The 22994-nt window shown below is 34.4% G+C and overlaps 1 protein-coding gene across 1 annotated transcript in view; it reads right to left on the bottom strand.

The window, feature by feature from the left end:
- LOC149784645 (uncharacterized) overlaps positions 1-22994 on the bottom strand; it is a 129444-nt gene that overhangs the window by 5714 nt on the left and 100736 nt on the right. The window contains exons 9-11 of the mRNA XM_089933021.1: positions 20594-20805; positions 16979-17100; positions 129-632 (exon numbers count right to left, since the gene is read on the bottom strand). Coding sequence (XP_089789147.1) covers positions 129-632; positions 16979-17100; positions 20594-20805 — 838 coding nt within the window. The remainder of the gene's footprint in view (positions 1-128; positions 633-16978; positions 17101-20593; positions 20806-22994) is intronic.

Genomic DNA, 22994 nt, shown 5'->3' with positions numbered 1-22994 from the left:
TGACCTCACCAATGGTTTGGGTGCTTGCATACAAGACCAGACAACACCACAATAGAACACAATGTCAGAGAAAGGCAATAATAAAATAGTATTTCCCTTCCTTTCAGTAATATTGAATAACAACTTACCTCATCTACAAACCACATCTGAAATGGTACTGCCCTGCCATCTTTAGAGACCACATGGGATGGTGACCACCATGTACACAACTCATATTGTAAGTTCTGGCCCAGGTAAGAGGTAATCTTGGAGAGATTCAGAGTAATGAACTTTCTAACTCTGGTACACAACTTTGCATCAGGCGTCCTGACTTCATCAATCACCATCCTTGTTATTCTTGCAAACACAATATGGCTTCTACAGTGCACGGTTAATCTGTGGAAAAGGCCAATGTCAAAAACACAGCAACCACAGAAAATGAGATGTTCTGATGTCCCCTTCTTCTTGGCGACGGGCCAGTGAGCTATACAGGCAGCAAGAAGCCTGTGGAATATGGGTGAAGGCAAAAACTTCCCTGTAAAGTCACAGCACAGGACATGTGTGCTCACCATCTGTGGATCTTGTCCAGGGCAGATGATTTCTCTCGGTGTATCTTGACGAAGCATACAAGGGGTAAGGTAATAGTTCTCCACCTAAAACAAGAATATATATAAATACATTAGATATGAATTAGTAAACTGAAAATTTTAATTGTTTTAATAAACTACATTTACTACTAAATACAAACTTACTCAAAGGGGTCTCAAGACATTAATGGTGCCTTAATGAATTTATCAAATACCTTCGTGATCAAGACTAATTAAAGATGTATTCAATTACATGGTTCTGTTTCATTTAGCATACTAACAGTGACACTGGGTACTATTATTTCAAGTATGCACAGACATGGCTGAAACTATTCACCAATGTTTGAATAATTTTGCTATCTTGATACACACATGAATACTTAGGTATTGATTCAAAACTATTTGTTTTGCTCAAGTCAATTTTGATCATCAAGGGAGGAATATCTCTTAGTTGTGTGTCTGTTCATTCTGTATGTGCTATGTGTTGCATTGTGCATCATTGTATGTATTGATACAGTGATACATTCTGTGCCCAATGCCTATGTGGCAACAAAGCTAATTTGAGACATTGCATTATGAGTATATCAGATTCTACCAAATAGTCAAACAGATGTGACTGATAATGGAAAGAAATGAGGATGTTTCAAATGAAGGTCAAAGGTGTGCTTGTCCAATCAAGTAAAAGAGTCATTGAACAATGTTATACAATAGTAAATATTTTAAATGCATTGATGAAAATGTTAAAAAGTTAAAAGTGCAGTAACAGAGTGTTTTTTTTGTCTCTAAAAAATTCACATGTTTTATAAAAATCTTCAAAGGTGAGGTATGGCAAAAAGAAGCCAATGCTTCTTGATGTTGCAGTGTTACAAACCAGTCAATTCAAGTAGGTACTGGAACTGTTACAGTTCCATATTTTGACAGTCATGTTAAAGTCAATAGGCTCTAAGGCTTTATATGAAAGTATGACTCATATGTTATCAATAAATGCAGTAAACTCGTAACTCATTCCACTATCCAGGGTATCCCCTAGGGGTGTAAGACTGAGAGTCCAAAATCTCCTTGGTGTGAGAACTGGGGGTCAGACTGAGTAAAAAACAAACTTTGGTATCAAAACTGGGGGTCAAATACAAAATTTGGGGGTCTCTGAAGCGCAACAGACTGAAAACGGGGTGATCTTGCATTATGGTGATCGCCTGGGAAAATATGCTAATCCACTGATACAGGCACAGCATGGTAAATGTCAAACATTTTTAATATGTGCTGTGACCAGTGATTATGATTGGCTTGCTTAGAAATAAATGATTTTATTTTGTCTTAATCATCTTTATTCTTCTAGTACGTTTATAATATGTCAATGATATTCCATGTTAATTAGCTCTTTGCTTCCAGTAAACATTTGATACATCAATGATATGCCATGTTAATTATCTTTCTGCTTCTAATAGAATTATGATATTCTACAGTGACAAACCATGCTTAATAGCTTTCTGCTTCCAGTAGATTTATGACATATCAGTGATATATCATGTTAATTAGCACTTTGCTTCCAGTAGATTTATGACATATCAGTCAGAGTATCTGCCTTGGATGCGGGGGGTCATGGGTTCGATCCCCGACCGAGTCAAACCAAAGACTTAAAAAAATGGTACTAACAGCTGTTTCGCTTGGCGCTCAGCATTAAGAGGCTAGTGTTAGGACTGGTTGGCCTGGTGTCAGAATAATGTGACTGGGTGGGACATCATGCTACATGTCTGTGGCATGATGCCCCAGTGCTAGACATCACTGTAAACTGCCACAATGCAGACATTGTAGCAATACGACTGAAAAATTGATAAAGCTACGTTAAAAATCCAAATCACAACACACACATATGACATATCAGTGATATATCATGTTAATTAGCTCTTTGCTTCCTGTAGATTTAGGATATATCAATGATATACCATGCTAATTAGCTTAATGCTTCGAATAGATTTAGGATATATCAATGATATACCATGCTAATTAGCTTAATGCTTCCAGTAGATTTAGGATATACCAATGATATACCATGCTAATTAGCTTAATGTTTCTAGTAGATTTAGGATATATCAATGACATACCATGCTAATTAGCTTAATGCTTCCAGTAGGCATTGGATACATCAATGATGTACCTATGTTAATTATCTTTCTACTTCTTGTATACTTATGATATATCATTCATATACACCATGTTCCTTAGTTCTTTGCTTCCAGTAGACCTTTGAATCATCAATGATATATACTATGTAAATTACCTTACTGCTTCCAGTACACTCATACATGAGATACTATGCCAATTAGCCTTCAAAGTTAAATACTATGATAACCTCTACTTCCATTAATTAAGTGCTATGATTTTTTTACATACAAATTAGTATGCCATTAATGTTTCGTGGAAATAAATTTTAAATGTTTGCATGAATATTTATGAATGCTGTAAGGTCTATTGCAATCTTATATTTGCAGAACTTACAGTTTGTAATACCACATATATTGTATCATCCATGCAATGTTTAATATAATGTACGAGTCTCAGTGTATTATGCAAGAGTGTTAGTGTATTATGTACATGCCTTAGTGTATTATGCACGAGTCTTAGTGTATTATGTACAAGTCTTAGTGCATTATGTACGAATCTTAGTGTATTATGTACACATCTCAGTGTATTATGTACGAGTCTTAGTGTATTGTGCATGAGTTTTAGTGTATTGTGTATGAATCTTAGTGTATTATGCATGAGTCTAGTGTATTATGTACGAGTCTTAGTGTATTATGTACGAGTCTCAGTGCATTATGTACAAGTCTTAGTATATTATGTATGAGTCTAAGTGTATTGTGTATGAGTCTTAGTGTATTGTGTATCAGTCTCAGTATATTATGTACAAGTCTTAGTGTATTATGTACAAGTCTCAGTGTATTATGTATGACTCTTAGTGTATTATGTATGCATCTCAGTGTATTATGTATGAGTCTTAGTGTATTGTGTATGAGTCTTAGTGTATTGTGTATGAGTCTTAGTGTATTATGTATGAGTCTAGTGTATTATGTATGAGTCAGGTGTATTATGTATGAGTCTTAGTGTATTATGTATGAGTCAGGTGTATTATGTATGAGTCTTAGTGTATTATGTATGAGTCTAGTGTATTATGTATGAGTCAGGTGTATTATGTATGAGTCTTAGTATATTATGTGTGAGTCTCAGTGCATTATGTACGAGTCTTAGTGTATCATGTATAAATCTCAGTGTATTATGTATGAGTCTCTGTGTCTTATGTATAAGTCTTAGTGTATTTCTACCTTCTCTCCAGTCGACCTTCCAGACATGTTTGCAAATTTTTTCTGTGACAAAGTACAAACCATTAGAGATAAGCTTGACACCACAATTTCAATTGACTTGTCGTCACCATACAGTTAGGATACAGAATTTGAGCAGCAACCATTAGCAGCATTTGAACCTGTCTCTATGGATTTTGTATGTACAATCGTGATGAAGAGTGCACCAAAGTCATGTGAACTTGATCCAATTCCAACATCACTGCTGCTTGAGTGCTTAGATCCAGTATTGCCTTCACTAACTGATGTTATTAATACCTCTCTCTCATCTGGGGAATTCCCATCATTTTCAAAACTGCCATTGTAAAGCCTCTGCTGAAGAAACCAACAGTAGACCATAATGATTTAAAGAACTACCACCCAGTTTCTAATCTCCCATTCATTTGAAAAATCTTAGAAAAGGTTGTTCTATCCCAGCTTGTATCTCATCTAAATTCAAACAGTCTTTTTAGCAATGTACAATCTGCATATCGCCCTTGCCACAGTACTGAAACTACTCTCTTAAAAGTAGTTAATGACATTCTCTCTGCATTGGATAGCGGAAAGATTAAGTCCTCACCCTCCTTGATTTGTCTGCAGCATTTGACACAATAGACCATGATATATTACTTCACCGTCTCCAGCATGTATTTGGCATTCATGATACAGCCTTACTGTGGTTCAAGTCCTACTTGGTCAACAGGACACAAATTGTATCTGTAAATGGAATACACTTCAGTCCAGTTGATCTATGTTTTGGTGTTCCACAGGGGTCTGTTTTTGGACCTGTTCTCTTCATTCTGTACACTCAGTCGCTCTCAAGTGTCATAGATCATCATCCAGTATCTCATTAACTGTACGCTGATGACACACAAATATACAAAACTAGCCACCCAACTGAAGTTGATGCTACCATCCAAGGTGTACAGAGGTGCATTTCTGATGTGAAATCATGGATGACTTGTAACAAGCTGCAGATGAATGATGATACAACTGAGGCCATTCTGATCACAACACAAAGACTTTCTCATTCATATCCTTTACCTAAAACAATAAATATCAGCAACGCCAACATTAAATTCACACAATCAGTACGAAACCTAGGTGTTACTCTGGACAGTACTCTCACATTGCACCAACATGTCATCAACATATGCAAGGCTGCATATCTTGAGCTGAGATGCATCAGCTCAATTCGCAAATATCTTTCAGCTGATGCCACTAAAACACTTGTGTGTTCATTAGTACTTTCAAGACTGAACTATTGTAACTCAATTCTGTCTGGTTCATCTCAGCATATACTCCAGAAACTTCACACAGTTCAAAACACAGCTGCTCGGATCATACTTAGAGCACCACGATCAGAGCACACCTCCCCACTGCTCTTTACCCTACACTCTACACTGGCTATCCATTCGATCCAGAATCAAACAAAAAATTTATTCTCTGTGCTACAGTTCACTGTTGGACTCTAGTCCAACATACCTATCTGACCTCACTCACGTGTACACACCAGCAAGATACTTACGCTCCTCTTCTGACAATTGTATGCTCATTATTCCAAGTATGAAAACAAAGTCATATGGGCAGCATAATTTTGCATACCAGGGCCCAGCAACGTGGAATGAATTGCCCACTGAACTTAGACACAAAGACACAGTGATCACATTCAAGAGGGCTCTCAAAACTCACTTATTTCGTTAGCAAGAACAAACTTAAAGACCTAATAATGTTTCCTACCTGAAATATTCTCAGCATGTTTTTTATTTTTTTAAAATGTTTTTCTAATTTCATGTTGTTTGTTTTTGTAATAATATTATTTTGTTTCTTATCTTATAGGTGTTGTCTAAAGTTGTAAAGCGCTTAGAGCTTCTAAAGATTAGGCGCTATACAAAGTCCTCATTATTATTATTATTATTATTATTATTATTATGTACCAGTCTCAGTGCATTATGTACAAGTCTTAGTGTATTATGTACGAGTCTCAGTGTATTATATACGAGTCTGGGTGTATTATGCATGAATCTCAGTGTCTTATGAACAAGTCTTAGTGTAGCATGTATAAATCTCAGTGTATTATGTAGAAGTCTTAGTGTATTACTTATCAGTCTCAGTGTCATATGTATGAGTCTTAGTGTATTAATGTACAAGTCTCAGTGTATTATGTACAAGTCTTAGTGTATTTTGTACAAGTCTTAGTGTATTATGTATGAGTCTTAGTGCATTATGTACGAGTCTCAGTGTATTATATACAAGTCTTAGTAGGAGTCTTATGTGCATTATGTATTAATTTAAGTGTATTATGTATGCATCTTGGTGTATTATGCAGGTACTGAAATGTGTCAATTCTTCATGTGTATATCTTACTATTCATGTGTATTTTTATGTTTGTATCTATGACATTCATTTTAGTTTCATGTATGTCACATGCACATGTTATTGCTATGAAACCGCTCCGGTGGCCTAGTGGTTAGAGCGTCCGCCTCGGATGCGGGAGGTCGTGGGTTCGATCCCTGGCCGAGTCATACCAAAGACTTACAAAAATGGTACTAACAGCTGCTTCGCTTGGCGCTCAGCATTAAGAGGTTAGTGTTAGGACTGGTCGGCCCGGTGTCAGGATAATGTGACTGGGTGGGACATCATGCTACATGTCTGCGGCATGATGCCCCAGTACTAGACATCACTATAAACTGCCACATTGCAGACATCATAGCGATATGACTGAAAAATTGTTAAAGCTACGTTAAAAATCCAAATCACACACACACACACACACACACACACATATTGCTATGAAACCTGCCTGTAAGTAATTAAAAGTTACTTGACTTTTCTAAGCATGCATTTATTATTAATAATAAATATCAAATGATGCCAGGTATAATTGATTTCTCAGGTTCATCAGTTATGTATCTTGTTTGTACTTTGATTTCTATATCCATTATTCACTGATAATAAAAATGTTTAAACACATTTTCATTTAAAACTAAGTAATGATGTTTAGCTGTTAATTTGGGAACATATGGTCACTTGTACTTTGGTTAGATGAATTGAAATGTAATGGGAAAAGTTTTGAAAAAGATGGGAAATATTTTCTAAATACAGAAGAGGAAATAAATATATTGCTGGAAGATGTATTCTGCTCATCTGGGTTGACTGTTCTGTGTTATTTCTAACAGTATAATTGAGCCCCCTAAATCTGACTCAGAAACCATTGCAAATCAATGTTTGATCCATACTGTAAATTACACAATTTCTACACTGGATAAAAACAGGGTGTTCCAAAAATTGACCCTGATCCAATGCAAATCAATGTTTGATTCATAATGATTCATAACATAACTTAATAATGTAAATTATACAATCTCTACTTAGGGTCAAAACAGGTTAAATAAGATTTCCATGGGACAGGCATAGACAACTAAACTTGACATTAATACAAGTGGGGAAACTGTAAAAATTCAGGTGGGTGTCAGTAAATATTTTAGTCACTGACATGCTTAAATACATCTGTGCCTGGACACTGCTTACTTACAAGAGATCTGCATGATATGGGGGGTGGTGCTCTACAGATATCAAGAACTTCTGAGAGAGTGGTGGGTGTAAGGAGAAGTTGTTCCCTTTTGCAACATGTACTATTGAGAGAATGCTGGTAAACCTATATGTTACTTGGATGCACTCTTGCTGAAATTTCTTTGGCTTTTGTACTTATTGAAACTGTTACATGATCAAAACACACATCCAACTAAAATGGTTGCTCCCTTGTGCTCAAAAATCAGCTTGAATTAATCCAAAGTACACTATCTTTAGCAGTTACCAAAATGAAGAAAATGAATTTTGCCACTATACTCAATACCTGCTTCTGAAAATGGGATAATTGAAATTTATAAAAAGTAAAGAAAAAGTTACTGGTTCTTTCTTTAATATTTTTCTTTGATGTCCTAAGTGAAAATGACCCAGTGGAGCACATCTGAAATAAGGCCATAAGCTGTATAACCTATAATTCACCCATCAACCATACACCAAAATAACGCTGTATACTCTATAATTCATGTTAGCAGTACACATACCAACCATATACCAAAATAATTAAAATTTCTTTAAACAATACCTAAGATATACAAGGTCCTTTTTAAATAATTAGTGTAACAAGTGGAAAATGGGTAATTCTTCTTCTTTAAAAATCTAACGTTATGCAAAATGCAAAACTGCAGAGTGCCACCAATAAAATGAACATGAAAATATGTACAAATATTTTTCTTATTTTCTTATCATGTTACATGACGTTCTGAATAAAATGATACAGTAACATTGATATTATTCATGAAAGTGAGCTAATTATGTTTATTTTGTTCATGCTTACACAATATTCTTGAGGCAGTATTGTATGTGTAATGACCTTAATTATGTAAAACTATGAAGTCTTAGGACACAGGAATGAAGTCAACTTAAATTTAAAACTTGCATTTAAGTGAAACAAATATACAGTGAAAATATTTCTTTTCATTCATTTGTACTGAAATTATAAAATAAATGATGACAAAGCAAAATTGCTTTCTTCAATATTCTAGCATTAGAACAATAAGCAAATAATTTAACCTTTGACCTCCAGGTAACTCATCCATTATATCTCTATTCAAATTGTACAATTTACTTGTGACATCTCAAGAATAATTGTGTCAGGTTTCATGTTTCTATCATCAGCATAACATTGGTTGCTATGTTAACAAATTGCAATGTGTATTTGTAAAATAGCTCACTTTCCATCATAATAAAGGGGGTGGGGCTGGGCTTGTGTGGGACTTTGACACTAATGTATCATGTTGTGCTGGGTGGATACATGAGAATCATTCAATAGGACTATTTTGATGCTTGCAAATTAAATGTTTCAGCCATGCAACCAAAATTAAATTATACAATAATTATACCTATGTGTACTTTAGGCGGGGCTCTCTGGATATTATGAACTTCTGAAAGAGTGGTGGGTGTAAGGTGAAGTTGTTGACACGTGCACATGCACAATAAAGAGTATGGTTTCGATTTTTAACATAGCTTTTTTAACAATGTTTCAGTCATATTGCTACGATGTCTGCAGTGTGGCAGTTTATAGTGATGTCCTGTGCTGAGGCATCATGCCCCAGACATGTAGCATGATGTCCCACCCAGTCACATTATCCTGACACCAGACCTACCAGTCCTAACACTACCAGTCCTAACACTAACCTCTTAATGCTGAACACCTAGCATGGCAGCTGTAAGTACCTTTTTTATAAGTCTTTGGTATGACTCAACTGGGGTTTGAACCCATGACCTCCTGCATCTGGGGTAGATGCTCTAATCACTAGGCCATTGGAACAGTCAACAATGAAGAGAATGTTGGCATACATCTGTTTCACATTCATGCACTGTTGCTGAACTGTTTTCTTTTTGATTTTGTACTTGTGGAAACTGTATATGATCAAAGCACACAGCTAATTAAACTAGCAGCTCACTTGTACTCAAACAACAGCCAAATCAGTCAAAAGTATATTGTTTTTAGCAGTTACTGAAATAGGGAAAATGAAATTTGCCATACTAGACAGTACCAGCTGATGTATGTGCAATGAATGAACTACCAAATATATAGCATGTCAAAATGTTGTTGGCTCTTTTTTACAATTTACCTTTGAAGTCCAGGAAGTGAAAATGACCAAGCGAAGCTAGCATTTTCTGAAAGATGCACATCTGAAGCAAGGTCAATCTGTATACTTTATAACCCATACTATACCCAAATATGAAAATAAAGGGAATTAAAAGTTCTTTGAATAACACCTAAGGTATACAAGGTCTTTTTTAAAAATAGCCAGTGTAACTAGTGTGGAATACTGGGGAAATTATTTTTCTTAAATAATCCAACACTATGCAAAATGTGAGCCTGTAGAGCACCACCAACAGTGAAATGTAAAAGCAGTTGGCCAAGACATCTGGGTCAGTGGGACACTTTATACCAACATTTCAATAATGCTAATAGCACATGCTATGATGGATTAAAGCAACTATTTCTAGGATTCTCTGTTTTTGAATCAGCATTGAATTTGACTGTACAGCCACAAATTTGTCCAATATTGAGAGGACTTTTTATACCAGGATGCTTTCTCTGAAATTTGCATAATTGCTCTTGAGCAGATTTTAGAAATAAATATACAGTGAAAATGTTTTTATATTGTCAGAAATGGTGGTTATATATGATGGCAGATTGGATTAATCTGTGTAAATGTTGAAAGCCCTTAATGCCAAAATTAGACCAAATTTAAAAGCCCATTAATGCCAGCATTCAACCAAAGTTGAAACCCCACACTGCCATAATTATACCAAATTTGAAAGCCATTTGTGCCAGCATTCTACCAAATGACTATAAATACCCTTTAGGCAAGAATTCAATTATGTGGTTTCTGAATCCATTGTAAATGTAAAATCAGGATTATTAATTTATAAATTAAGCTTCTTCCAATGTCATATACGATTGCAGATTTCCACCATTTGCATAAATATAAAAGCCCTTCAGGTCAAAATGTGTTCGATAAAGTTTGGTAAAATTTTTGTGTTTTAGTAATGGTGTAGCTATATATAGTGGAAAACCCTTATTATCAAACTGCATTATCAAATTTGGATACGTTCTGCTGAGAAGTTTAATTCTTACTAATGGCAGTGATATTTTGATCCTGGCCAAATTATGCTGAACAGTTTTTCACCAGCAGCTGTGTAAGCTAAGCATTGTTCAAATTTTAACAACATGGGGTATGCGTGGCAATATTCTGGCATCCTTGTATAAAATTGAAAGCCATTGCTACCACGATGCTTTCTGTCAAATTTGTTCAAATTTTGTTGAAAAGTTTTTGTAAATAATAATTTCACATTGTAATTGTTTTTACAATGGCAGCTATATATCATGGTGGTTCAACTAATGAAACCTTTTTTTTTTGAAGACACAAAAATGATTTCCTCCAAGGTGCCCTTAGGCCGCATACAATGTCCCAAGAAAAAATATTACAGTTGAATTTAAATGAGCACATCCCAAGCTTACTGAATAGAATATGCTCATTGCCAACGAAACTTAAGGTGATTACTTTTTTAAGCTTTGGCACCAATTTATAATATATGTGCGATGATCACTGTTAGAAAATATAAAGAAGAAGTGATGAAATCTTGAGTGAAAACATTAATGTATTCATTTTTAAGACAGTGTACTGGGAGAAAAAAAATAAGATTCAAATGTCCAAAATAAATTCGTTAGAGAGGGAAATGGCTACTTGAGCATGAAAAACTCAATCCACAGTATGGAAGGTTCATGACAGGAAGGACTGACAATGATCACAGATGCTTCAGTAGGGGTGAAAAGATTGACTATGTATTGATGCATCGCTACTTTCGCTGTACCAATAAATGTATGGATACAAGAGGTGAAGAATCGATACAAAACAATACTTACTGCATGCATTTATTTTAATCTTCAGTAGTAATGAATAGTTATTAGTCATTTGCTTTGATATTCTTTAAATTGAGAATTCATCTGAGACAGCTGTTGCTGGCACCACAGTAAAAATGAGAAAGACTCTTGAAAACACTTAATTGCTTCAACAACTTAACAAAAAGTCATGGGGTTAATAATCTGCACCCCCCCCCACCAACTGAATGCTATTATCTTATCCCAACAACATGTTAAACATAAAGGAGACATTACAAATGTGTTCCACACATACAATACAGTACTTTATTCATCATTTGATAACAACTTTTCTGCTAGGCTTCTATGTTGATTTGTTCTGGTCAACTGTGGTCAAATTTGAAAGCTACAGTACCGGTGTACATGCTACATTTAATTTTGATTGATGGCTACTGTTTGCTCCAGTCCAGGGTTAACAATAACCACCAATCAGAGCTTAACATAGATTATTCCCTGCATGACACACACGAAGTAATGGCAAATAACAGAAACTTCAAGGAAAAGTGGTCATAACAAACAGTTTCCCAACTTATTCAAGCTGATTAAGCTAGGTATGTACATGTCCATTCAGACAGAAGCACTGAACAATATTCATACAAAGATAACGAATAGAGCATGCTCAGAAACAATGAATAGATTAATGCTTATACAACTAAAGGTGACGTATTTTAATTTCAACAGAGCTCTCCCATAGGGGAGCAGATCTTGTGCAAAGTTTTACTTTTTTATTGAATTGGAGTGGGTGTTATATGGCAGTGGGTGCATTCATGGGAGAGGGTGTTGTCAGAAAGTACAATGTGATAGATTTTGTTTGTATTTATCCCCACTCACACTCCAAGGCTTGTTCTAGAAATTTTTTTTGCATGAGGAAATTGCATTATTTCTTCTGTTTGAAGATAACATTGTAATGTCTTGCATGGTTAAGTGAGACATGAAACTGGTAATAGGACATTTTAAAAGCATTCATACAACGCAAAACAAAGGGCCTTACATGGCCTAAACATTGAATAAAACACACTGACAACTAACAGATACACTGTTGAAAGTATTTTTGTTATCTTGTCATTGATGGGAATGGTATATAAATAGATGCTATGTATATGTATGTCTGCAATCTGCAGACTGGAAATACAACCAGCATGGTAACACATAAAAGGGCACCACACACCACTGACGGACCTTCCAAAAGAAAGACCATAAAGTTCATTTTTGGATTGATAACATATCGTATCGTACGGTGCGTGTCATGAATCACATCGATACCTGGCATAGGTGGACCATTTCACCCCTTTGCTTCAGTCACTGATTGATTGATTTCTGCAATAAATACTAATTTTTCATGCAATATACCATGCAATGGTTATTTAGCACTGTTTGACATAATTTCCATATCAACCAAATTAACTGTGGACTGCACTTTCAACATGCTACGGGCCACTGCACCATACTCTTTCCATTTCTGGACACCAGCTTTTCTATTTTTAGTAATACTGGAATATTTATGGCAGACTAGCATCCTTTGTAGAAAGCATCAGAAGTCAAATCTGATCAAATTCTGTTTTGCACATTTTGAGAGCAGGTCATTTGAAGCAAATATCTTTAGAAATGGCAGCCATAGTTGATGGCTAATTGGAATAATTTGTATAAATCTGAAAGCCCTTTATGCCAGGATGCTCTGAATCAAATTAGGTCAGGTAGTGTTTGAGAAGTTTTAAAGATCAACTGTGTGTGTGTGTTTTCTAATTTTAATGTAACTTTAACAATTTTTCAGTTTATGGTGATGTCTAGCACTGGGGCATCATTTCCACAGACATGTAGCATGATGTCCCACCCAGTCACATTATCCTGACACCAGGCCGACCAGTCCTAATACTAACCTCTTAATGCTGAGCGCCAAGTAAGGCAGCTGTTAATACCATTTTTGTAATTATTTGGTAGGACTTGGCCAAGGATCGAACCTACGACCTCCCGCATCCGAGGCGGATGCTCTAACCACTAGTTCAATTGTTGATTGACATTAAAAATGCACAGTGGATGGTGAATCATACCGTAACTTCATTTGGCTTTATGACCAGGCAAACTAAAGACATGAAAGCCCTGCCAGTATCCCTTCTGTCAGCAGGTTTTTAACCACTGTTTAAAGTCTCTTTTAAATATTTAAGAATAGCAGTTAGATTTAAAGCCCTTTCTGTCTGGATGATGTCAGATAAATTATTCAAGTGGTTGTTGAGAATTGTTTTCCAATTTTATGTAACAGAAAACATATTTGATCAACATCACTTGTACAAAATTAAAGTTTAATCTAAAGTACTTTCTGTCCAATTTGATCAAATTATTTCTGCAATGTTTGATAAAGCATCATTTATATTTATTTTTATTTGCTTTAATAGCAGCCAACGTCTACATCAGATTAGCATAATTTGTGCAAAATTAGAAAATCTTCATGCCAGGCTGTATGAAAAATATTCATGCCAGGCTGTATGAAAACTCTTCATGCCAGGCTATAAGAAAACTCTTCACTCCAGGCTGTATGAAAACTTTTCAGACCAGGCTGTAAGAAAATATTTCCTGCCAGGCTGCAAGAAAAATCTTCAGGCCAATCTGTTAGAAAAATTTGCATGACAGACGGTTAAAAAAACTCTTCATGCCAGGCTGTCAGAAAACTCTTTCCCCATAACTGAGGTTATCAGACATTTAGGTCCTTTTATGTCAGTGTTGCTCTCTGATATTCATTTCATTGGCAGGGTGCGGGACATGTGCCTGCAGACATTCAGTCTGTCTCCACCTCTGATATTTCTTGTTATAAATTAACTAATTTTAAAGTTATTTCTTGGATTCATTTCTTTACTAAAACCTCGGTGCCTTTAATACTGAATACAATAAATAACTGAAAGAATCCAAGAACAAGTAGTTTGCATAATATATGAATCTCCTGCCAAATTTATTTAACTTTAATTAAATAAACATTACTGACAGACTGGAAGGTCACACTAATGTTGTCTGGAGGATCCAGCTAATGTCATTTAAACACTCTCAAAGAAATAAAAATTACTTGCAAATTATTGATAATCATGTTCATTTCTTTATCAATACCATGAACATTCACACAATATTTTGAGAAAATATTTAATCAGTAATCTATGATGAGTATTTTCAACCAAACAATTATTTGGTATTGCTGGTTTTCTACATAGAAGCTGTTGAATTATATTAAGAGAGGTAACCACTCTAATTGTTTACTCACAGAATCAGAACTTATGTCCTTTAATATCAAGATTGGTCTTTCATAGGCCATAGGTCGCCAAGTGGTCTAAGATGCCCACCTTTACAAATGACACACATATATCACCCCTGTCAGCACAGGTTTTTGTCTTGGATATGGGTGTGGGGATGTTTAAAAGCTTGCAAGTAGCTTCCTGTGGGTCGGTGATTTTTCCTGATGTGCTTCTGGGTTCTTTATCCACTAAACATACTGGTTGCCATGTATAGGCTATCATGTGCTCAAACACAGCAATTAATCCCTGTTATGTTTTAGGCTCTTTAAAACAATAACAAGTGAAGAGTGAAGACAACAAGCTTTGCAAAATTTAACAAATAATTTATTTCCCTAGACAAACTAGGTAAAAATGAGAAAAATAACTTACAGTTTTACGAATCAAATCCAAAAATAATCCAAAAATTAAAAAATAGAAGTCCTAGAAATAAAAAGTCCTAAATGAATCTCAGTTGGAGTCCTGATAAAAAATCCAAGATGGAGGACGATGACATATGCAGTAGTCAGTGTTGTCATGATGTGTCAACAGTTCCTTGTTGAACCACAGAAAATAATATTCCAGTTTTGAATTCTGAATACAATTTCAGTAAAAGTCTTTGTCCAAGAATTCTGTATGAGTACTTAAATATTTCCAGGGAAAATAATAATTCCATAAAAGAGAATTTCAACTCAAACTGGTTACAACAAAACAAATTTAAGTGTCAAAAGTTTATAGCCCAACTGACTAAATGTTCTATAAAAAAAAGGTTATACACTAAGTTAAGACGCAAAAGAGATTCCCGCATGAGGGTCACATGATTATGTTTCTAGAACAAGACAGATGCTCATTACATGCTTAACATCACATACTCCCAGTGTGGCCTCGACTAAGACCATAGATTTTTACTCTGGGAAAAAATAAAAAAATAAAATTAAAAAAAGTTGTTCAACTCATTGATTTCTGAATCAAGGTCAGGAACTAGGTCAGCATTAGATACAAATTTTCTATTATTAGTGTTTACGACCACAAAAAAAAAAAAAAACAGTCAGGTCAAACTAATTTCTGTAAATTGTCAAATCCAGTAAATAAAATTACATTACACTAGCAGGTAACGGAGTAAAAGAAATTAAAACTAACAAACAAACAATTAAATTAAATCAAATATAAATTAAATCAAACATACATAACAATCCCATGAAACCAAACAAAACTGGCCTTTCAAGATTTAAACATTGGAAGAGCTAAATATGGTAAGTCTTATTATTAGAAAAACAAACTATTCTAATTAACAGACTTAGATACCATGACAAAGACTGTAACAAAATTCATACAAACCAAAAACATCATAGTCAATGAAGCATGAAAAATTAGTACATGTAGCAGGCTATTTATAGAAAAATATTGTATTTTTCAAGACATATGTACAAACATCATTTACATTCAATCATGTTTGTTAGGTATACACATATGCATCAATATATAGGTATTAAAGTCAGATCAACACAATCCTGGCTGCATAGTATGTATGTATGTCTGTATGTATGTATGTATGTAGGCATGCATGCATGCATGCATGTATGTATGTATGGATGGATGGATGTATGTATGTATGTGCAGGGTTTAATTGTCACATCAGTACAATCATGGCTATATAGTACCACTTAAAAGTTAAGTTCTTAAAATGCAAATGTAAAAATGTCAAAGAGCTTAAGAAAAAATCAACCCTTGTAAATAAATTTAAACTCGAAGCCCTTGAAGGAAAAACTGAAATGCAATGATGCTAAAATTCTTTAAATGGTATATGTAGGAAAAGATTTTCAAAAAAAATCACAAATGTGACCTAAGCATAACATTATAAATCATAATGAACTATTTTCTAATATGTTTCCACACAAAACTGTATGACCTGGATATCGACATATCAGAAACTTAATTTACTTTATAATGTATGCAAGGATGGATAGAGAAATGGAATGACAGATGGACAGACAAAAGCACGGATAGAATGACATGTGATTGGCTGTATGCCCTTTACATTTGTATGATTTTAAAAATGGTAATTTTTTAAAAGAAATTACTGTAAATGCATTCATTACATTTTAAAAACCAGATGTATTTAGAAATATACAGACCATTTATATATTGTAAAAATATATTTTTCAAGTAAGTGATCTGAAAATTTGTTTGCATGCTTTCAGCTAATAACAAAAGGTTGTTTAGGATGTTTCTCTATGCAACTTCAGTGTTCTTATTTACATTATTCATTGAAGGCCTGACAACAGGTACAATTCCCAAATAAAATGACAGAAGAAGAAAACCTGAACATTCGTATCAACTGACCTTCTCCCCAATCTCACTGAATGCCCTTGGCCTGGCAATGATGTTGAGTTGCTCCATTATCCGCAAGATGTGATCTCTGTGAGAATGTAGTTCTGGATGCTTCTCCTTGGTCCAGACAGCATCTATGAAAGAAAATGAACTGATTTTATATCAAATGGAATAACTGTAATAATAAATTATTTGTGATAAATTTTTTAAACAATATTCATTTAAAAGCGCAACAAACATATTTATTCTCATGAATTTGGAACTGCAGTTGTAAGATTTAATTTCATTATATAGTAAATAGAATTTATGTTTAAGAAACCATTAAAAGAAACAAAACCAAAACAAAATTCAACAAAGTCAATTCAATCATATTTTTATATTATCATACAATTCACTATGATATTGACAAAAATAATTTAATTACTTTTATTATGCCTCTAGGTTTAAAACTGCAACAGAAAGAAGTGAAACAAACAAGTTTTGTAAAATCAGCAAATATTAATAAAGTGAAAATTAAAAGACACTTAAAGTATTGTGCGTTAAACCCCAAATAATCCTATATCTCCGATCACAAATACAAAAGTAGGCAATGTTCAGAATGAATTCCAACAGTCTTGAATGTGATTATGTACCAATACTATTGATGTAACACAATCATATATTCTTCAATGTCTTTGAATAAACATTCAATTATTCCAACATTATGTTCAGTCCAAATATTCAATGAGCAATTCAAATGAATACTTTCAAATAATACTTACTGGAAATATATCAGAACACAACTGCAAATTCTGATCATAGTTTCCTAAAGACTGATATTAAAATAGGAATGAATTATTGTTTACCAAGTCCTATTCATACTTTCACTTGAATTAAAACAGAATGCAATTTTCTGCATAATACCCCACTAACTTGTAAACAAGGTTAGGGCTTTAACTCAGATTATTGTAAAATCCTGTCTTGCCACCCCCAAAGATGACAAACATCAGGTAGGCAAAACTCTACCATTAATCACAGACAAAGGTCAAGTGCACAATATCAATTAAATATGCATAACATTTTTCCATCAACGAATCATGTCAGCAGTTCCAAGACTCTTTAAACATCTTGATTCGCCACCACTGGTAAATTAAATATAGACACAAACTTCATATAATTCCAGTTCAGGACTGAGTTTATTGGTGAGGTGAAAATTAAAGTTATGATCATATGGCTGTCCATCACTGAGTGACTATGATCAATTTTACTATCGATAATTACATGCATTCTGAAGTTAATTATGTCTTGTCCTCAGAAAGACCTGGTATTTTGGTTGAGGTCTTAGTTATTTAAGTAAGTTTTTAAACATATTCAATCAGATTTAAATCAATTAACATCATTATGCCATTAATTTGCATTTTATAAGTCAAGATATCCAATCAGATTTAAATCGATAAATATTGTGTCATTAGTGCCCATTTAACAGTCAAGATATCCAATTAGATTACAATCAATGAACATTGTATCATTAGTGCCCATTTTAACAATTATGATATCCAATTAGATTTATATCAATGAACATTATGTTTTCAGTGTACATTTTATGATTAGTATGTGTCAGCTGTTGCTCTGAAATGACAATAGCAGAATTTAGGATCGTTAATTGAAATCAGAGTCATTATCATTCATTCTGCTATTGCACTCTGTTCATTTTCTAGGTTTCAAATGTCTATTTGCCTGATGTTAATTTTTTAATTTTTTTACTTTTTTTAAATCCACTACCAAGCAATAAAAGCCACGTCTATCATAAGATACATAAACTTTGTTTCTAGTAAAATATGTATCTTCAGTAATATTTAGTTACCTGATCATAATATCTCAGAAGAACAAATACTACCTCACAAATCCTGCCCTCCCAGTTTAAAACTGTATTGCTAAAATACTAAAAGTTATCTGTCCACCTAGGTGGCAGATAGAATGATCACCCCTTGATACAGAGACTGGCACCAAATTCCATTAATTCTTCAGTTACCAACTGAGCTGAAGGGATGCTCTTTATATAAATGTAACTGCAGGGAGGCTAGTAGGGTGCATGTTGATCATAATAAAGTAAGAGTCGGTAACAGGTAAGGATGCATGTTACCCATACAGGTAGGGTATTGGAGCAACACTATTAATGCTTATGAAGTGGATGATAAAATATCCATCCGACTAAAAGTTGCCTGTAGGAATGTCCAATTGACTGCCTGTACACGTAATATCACTGAAACATCACTTATAACACCTATGATGTGGACACAATGACTAAGCAACACAGAGAAGTATATCGTCATTTCAATCTGCCAAATTTGTATGTGACACAAAATTTTGGTATGCTTGTACATTTGTTTCAAGAAAATGGTTTATCTCAAGAATGCCATGAGAGATGAACATGTCAGATCTTAAATTGGTAGATGTTGCAAAATGAGGAATTCAATTAGATTCTCAGTTACTGTTTCAGCGAAGATTCTATAAAATCTTTGACTGCATTACATATTTTGACAATATGTTTCATGGCCACACCATTAACAAAGATATTCCATGACTTCCAAGAAATCAGAAAGTGATTATTCTGTTCATTATACAAGACCCAAGCAACCACTCCGGTGGCCTAGTGGTTAGAGCGTCGGCCTCAGATGTGGGAGGTCATGGGTTTGATCCCTGGCCGAGTCATACCAAAGACTTACAAAAAGGGTACTAACAGCTGCCTCACTTGGTGCTCAGCATTAAGAGGTTAGTGTTAGAATTGGTTGGCCTGGTGTCAGGATAATGCGACGGGGTGGGACATGATGCTACATGTCTGCAGCTTGATACCCCAGTGCTAGACATCACTATAAACTGCCACACTGCAGACATCGTAGAGATATGACAGAAAAATTATTAAAGCTATGTTAAAAATCCAAATCACACACACTCACAAGACCCAAGCTACCAATGACACCTGCTACCAATGACACCTGATATTTTGTTCCGATACGCAATCACAACTTGGCTTAGTATGTTGTGTTCCATGTTTTGGCATAGTCTCAACTTTTCATGCAAGTCTAAATTCATTGACACCCGTCCCTCTAAACTTAATGCCCCAATCATCATCTTGGTCATAACTAGAGAAGTACTTTATCAACTTATTGATATTCAGGCAGACTCTTATAATATTTGTTAACAATGCTATCTAGAACCATATTTGGCTTCAAACCCCAAAGTGGCTGATACATTTTCACAAAGGATAATAGAGGTCCAATTGTTATTTTTGTTTTTGTCTGATGCACCTGTTTTCTGGTGATGACTGTTTTAGTCCATTTGAGTAGATATTGAAATTTGCAGACAGATGCATGCAAAACCTTACTCATATTGTTCTATGTTTAGTATTCTAGAAAAAAATACACTTTTGTTTCTACATGTTTTATAATTTTAGAGTTACACAAGCCAATGTCGCTGAGCCTATGTGAAACATAGTCCAAGGTATTGAGAGTGAAATGAAGAAACAAATGAAAAGATGAACAAATGAACTGACAAAATAGCATACCCCTCCCCAATTCATTGTGATGGAATAAAAGTGTAATGCATACATTTTGAAAACATCTAACAAGAAGTAAGAAATGTACAAACCGACAAGTTCTAAAGTAAGAATGCCTTTCTCCTTGAAGTCCAACCATTTCTGTGCGACAGCTCCATCAGCATTACTGCCAGTTGGACCAACTGATTCAGCACCATTATCAGCCGAGTTACTTGGTAGGTTAGGCTGAGCATTGATAAGGGACTTCAAGGCATCAATCATCCACTTTGGGTCTAACACAATATTCTCTCTCAATACTTCAATGCTGAAAAGTAGCAGTTTAATAGAGGAATTGGAATTAGGCAAAGGCAAACCTGTATATCGCATGTAATACAAAATTCAATAAGCACTACCAGTATACCACATGTCATACAAAATTCAACAAACACTACCAGTATACCAAATATTATACAAATTCAACCAAGTACAACAACTAACCCACATGTCATAAAACATTCAACCAAGCCATACCAGTATACCGCATGCCATACAAAATTCAACCAAGTACAACCAGTATATCGCATGTCATACAAAATTCAACCAAGCACTACCTGTATACCACAAGACATACAAAATTCAACCAATTACTACCAGTATACCACATGTCATACAAAAACAGCAAGTCTTAAAGTACCACCAAAGGAATATATATATATATATATATATATATATATATATATATATATATATATATATATATATATTCCCAGCATGTTTCACTCTTCTATATACATTACTGGCTGATTTGTCCATCTATCAATGTTTGCCTCTGTCAGTGACCTTAATCTTTAACTTTTTTACTGTAAAACTGAGAAGCTTCATCCTTTATATATGCACAAAATCCATTCCAGGAATGGATCCAGGTATATGATATAAAAATAATTTCCTTGTGCAAAAGCCATTTTAATCTTTAAACCAGTGACCTTAATCTCTGACATTATGACCTCAAAGTATGCTTCTTCCATGTGCCAATTCCATGTCATCCACAAAGTTTATTACCTGTAATATGGCCAATTCAAGTTCTCTGCAGAAACCAAAATGGTTTGGCATTTATCTTAGCACAAGTAAATGTCATCTACAATATTTGGCAACTGCATATGATTCAGACTCATGTTTCTGAATGGAAACTGTGTTTATTCATTCAGTCACAGTAACCTTGACCTCTGCAGCTTGGTCCTCATAATCAATAGGAGTCTTCCTTGTCCCAAGCAATGAACAAACATTGGCAACTGTAGAATGTGAACAATTCAACCTGCATATCCCTACTAAATAATAAAGTTTGGCAACTGGAGAATGTGAACAATTCAACCTGCATATCCCAAGTAAATAATAATGTTTGGCAACTGGATAATGTGAACAATTCAACCTGCATATCCCAAGTAAATAATAAAGTTTGGCAACTGTAGAATGTGAACAATTCAATCTGCATATCCCAAGTAAATAATAAACTTTGGCAACTGTAGAATGTGAACAATTCAACCTGCATGTCCCAAGTAAATAATAAAGTTTGGCAACTAGAGATGGTGAGCAATTTGATTGCATATCCCAAGCAGTTAATTGGTTGAAATATGTCAGATGATTTACATCTCACTATGATAAGGTGTATAAAATTAAATGGCTTTAAATTATTCAGTTGTATGTTTGTGGCATTTACTCAAAATTGGATTTCGGGTAGATGTATGAACGTATAGATTGACATCTGGAAAAAATATGTTCGTTTTGCTCTCGCAGTGTGGTTATAAAACTAATTATATCTGGTGTTAAAGAATTTTTTTCTTAAGGCCCACTGTGATATCAAAGAACCCCTTGTGATGTTAAGTTACAAAACCACTGTTAAAGGTGCTCTTTTCTTAATATGTCAAAAATGGGTTAAATTTTTGAATCAGAACAATTGAGTCTATTAATGAAGTTTAAAATAATTATTCTACTGTGAGGGTCTGCTAATGCAAACAAGACCCTCTTTGTATGTTTGACCAATTATCAGCAACAGGTAATGAAATATCATTTATGTTTTTGTTAACTTGGAAAACACTATTTTGAAAAGTTCAGAAGTGTGATTTAAAGCATCAAAGACAAAGAATATATTACTTTAAAAGGAGCAAGACAGTAATTATCTCAAGTACAGACTGATATAAAACTGCATTTGAAAACCCTAAATAACTCAATCTCTTATTGCTCAATCTCACATCTTGACTTTTTGTCTTTCCGATGCAGAACCTATTCAATTCAACATGACCTGATGTCCAATAAACATAATTTTTGCCATTCCTGGAATTTTTCCCCCAATAATCCGAAAAAATATTTCCTGGTACTATTCTGTGTTGACTTGGATTTTTTATGAGACTGATTGTCCCTTTCACCTTAAGTATATTTTATTTCTTGGACAACATTTAAAATAAGAACTAAAGAAATAGCTTGTTTATGCATGTATTTTACATGAAAAATATGGGCATT

The sequence above is a fragment of the Sinohyriopsis cumingii genome, chromosome 14 (assembly GCF_028554795.1).
Source record: "Sinohyriopsis cumingii isolate HCF-2022 chromosome 14, ASM2855479v2, whole genome shotgun sequence".
In the NCBI taxonomy this organism is placed as follows: Eukaryota; Metazoa; Mollusca; class Bivalvia; order Unionida; family Unionidae; genus Sinohyriopsis; species Sinohyriopsis cumingii.
The sequence above is the reverse complement of the archived record's forward strand: the minus strand, read 5'-3'. Positions and strand labels throughout refer to the sequence as shown.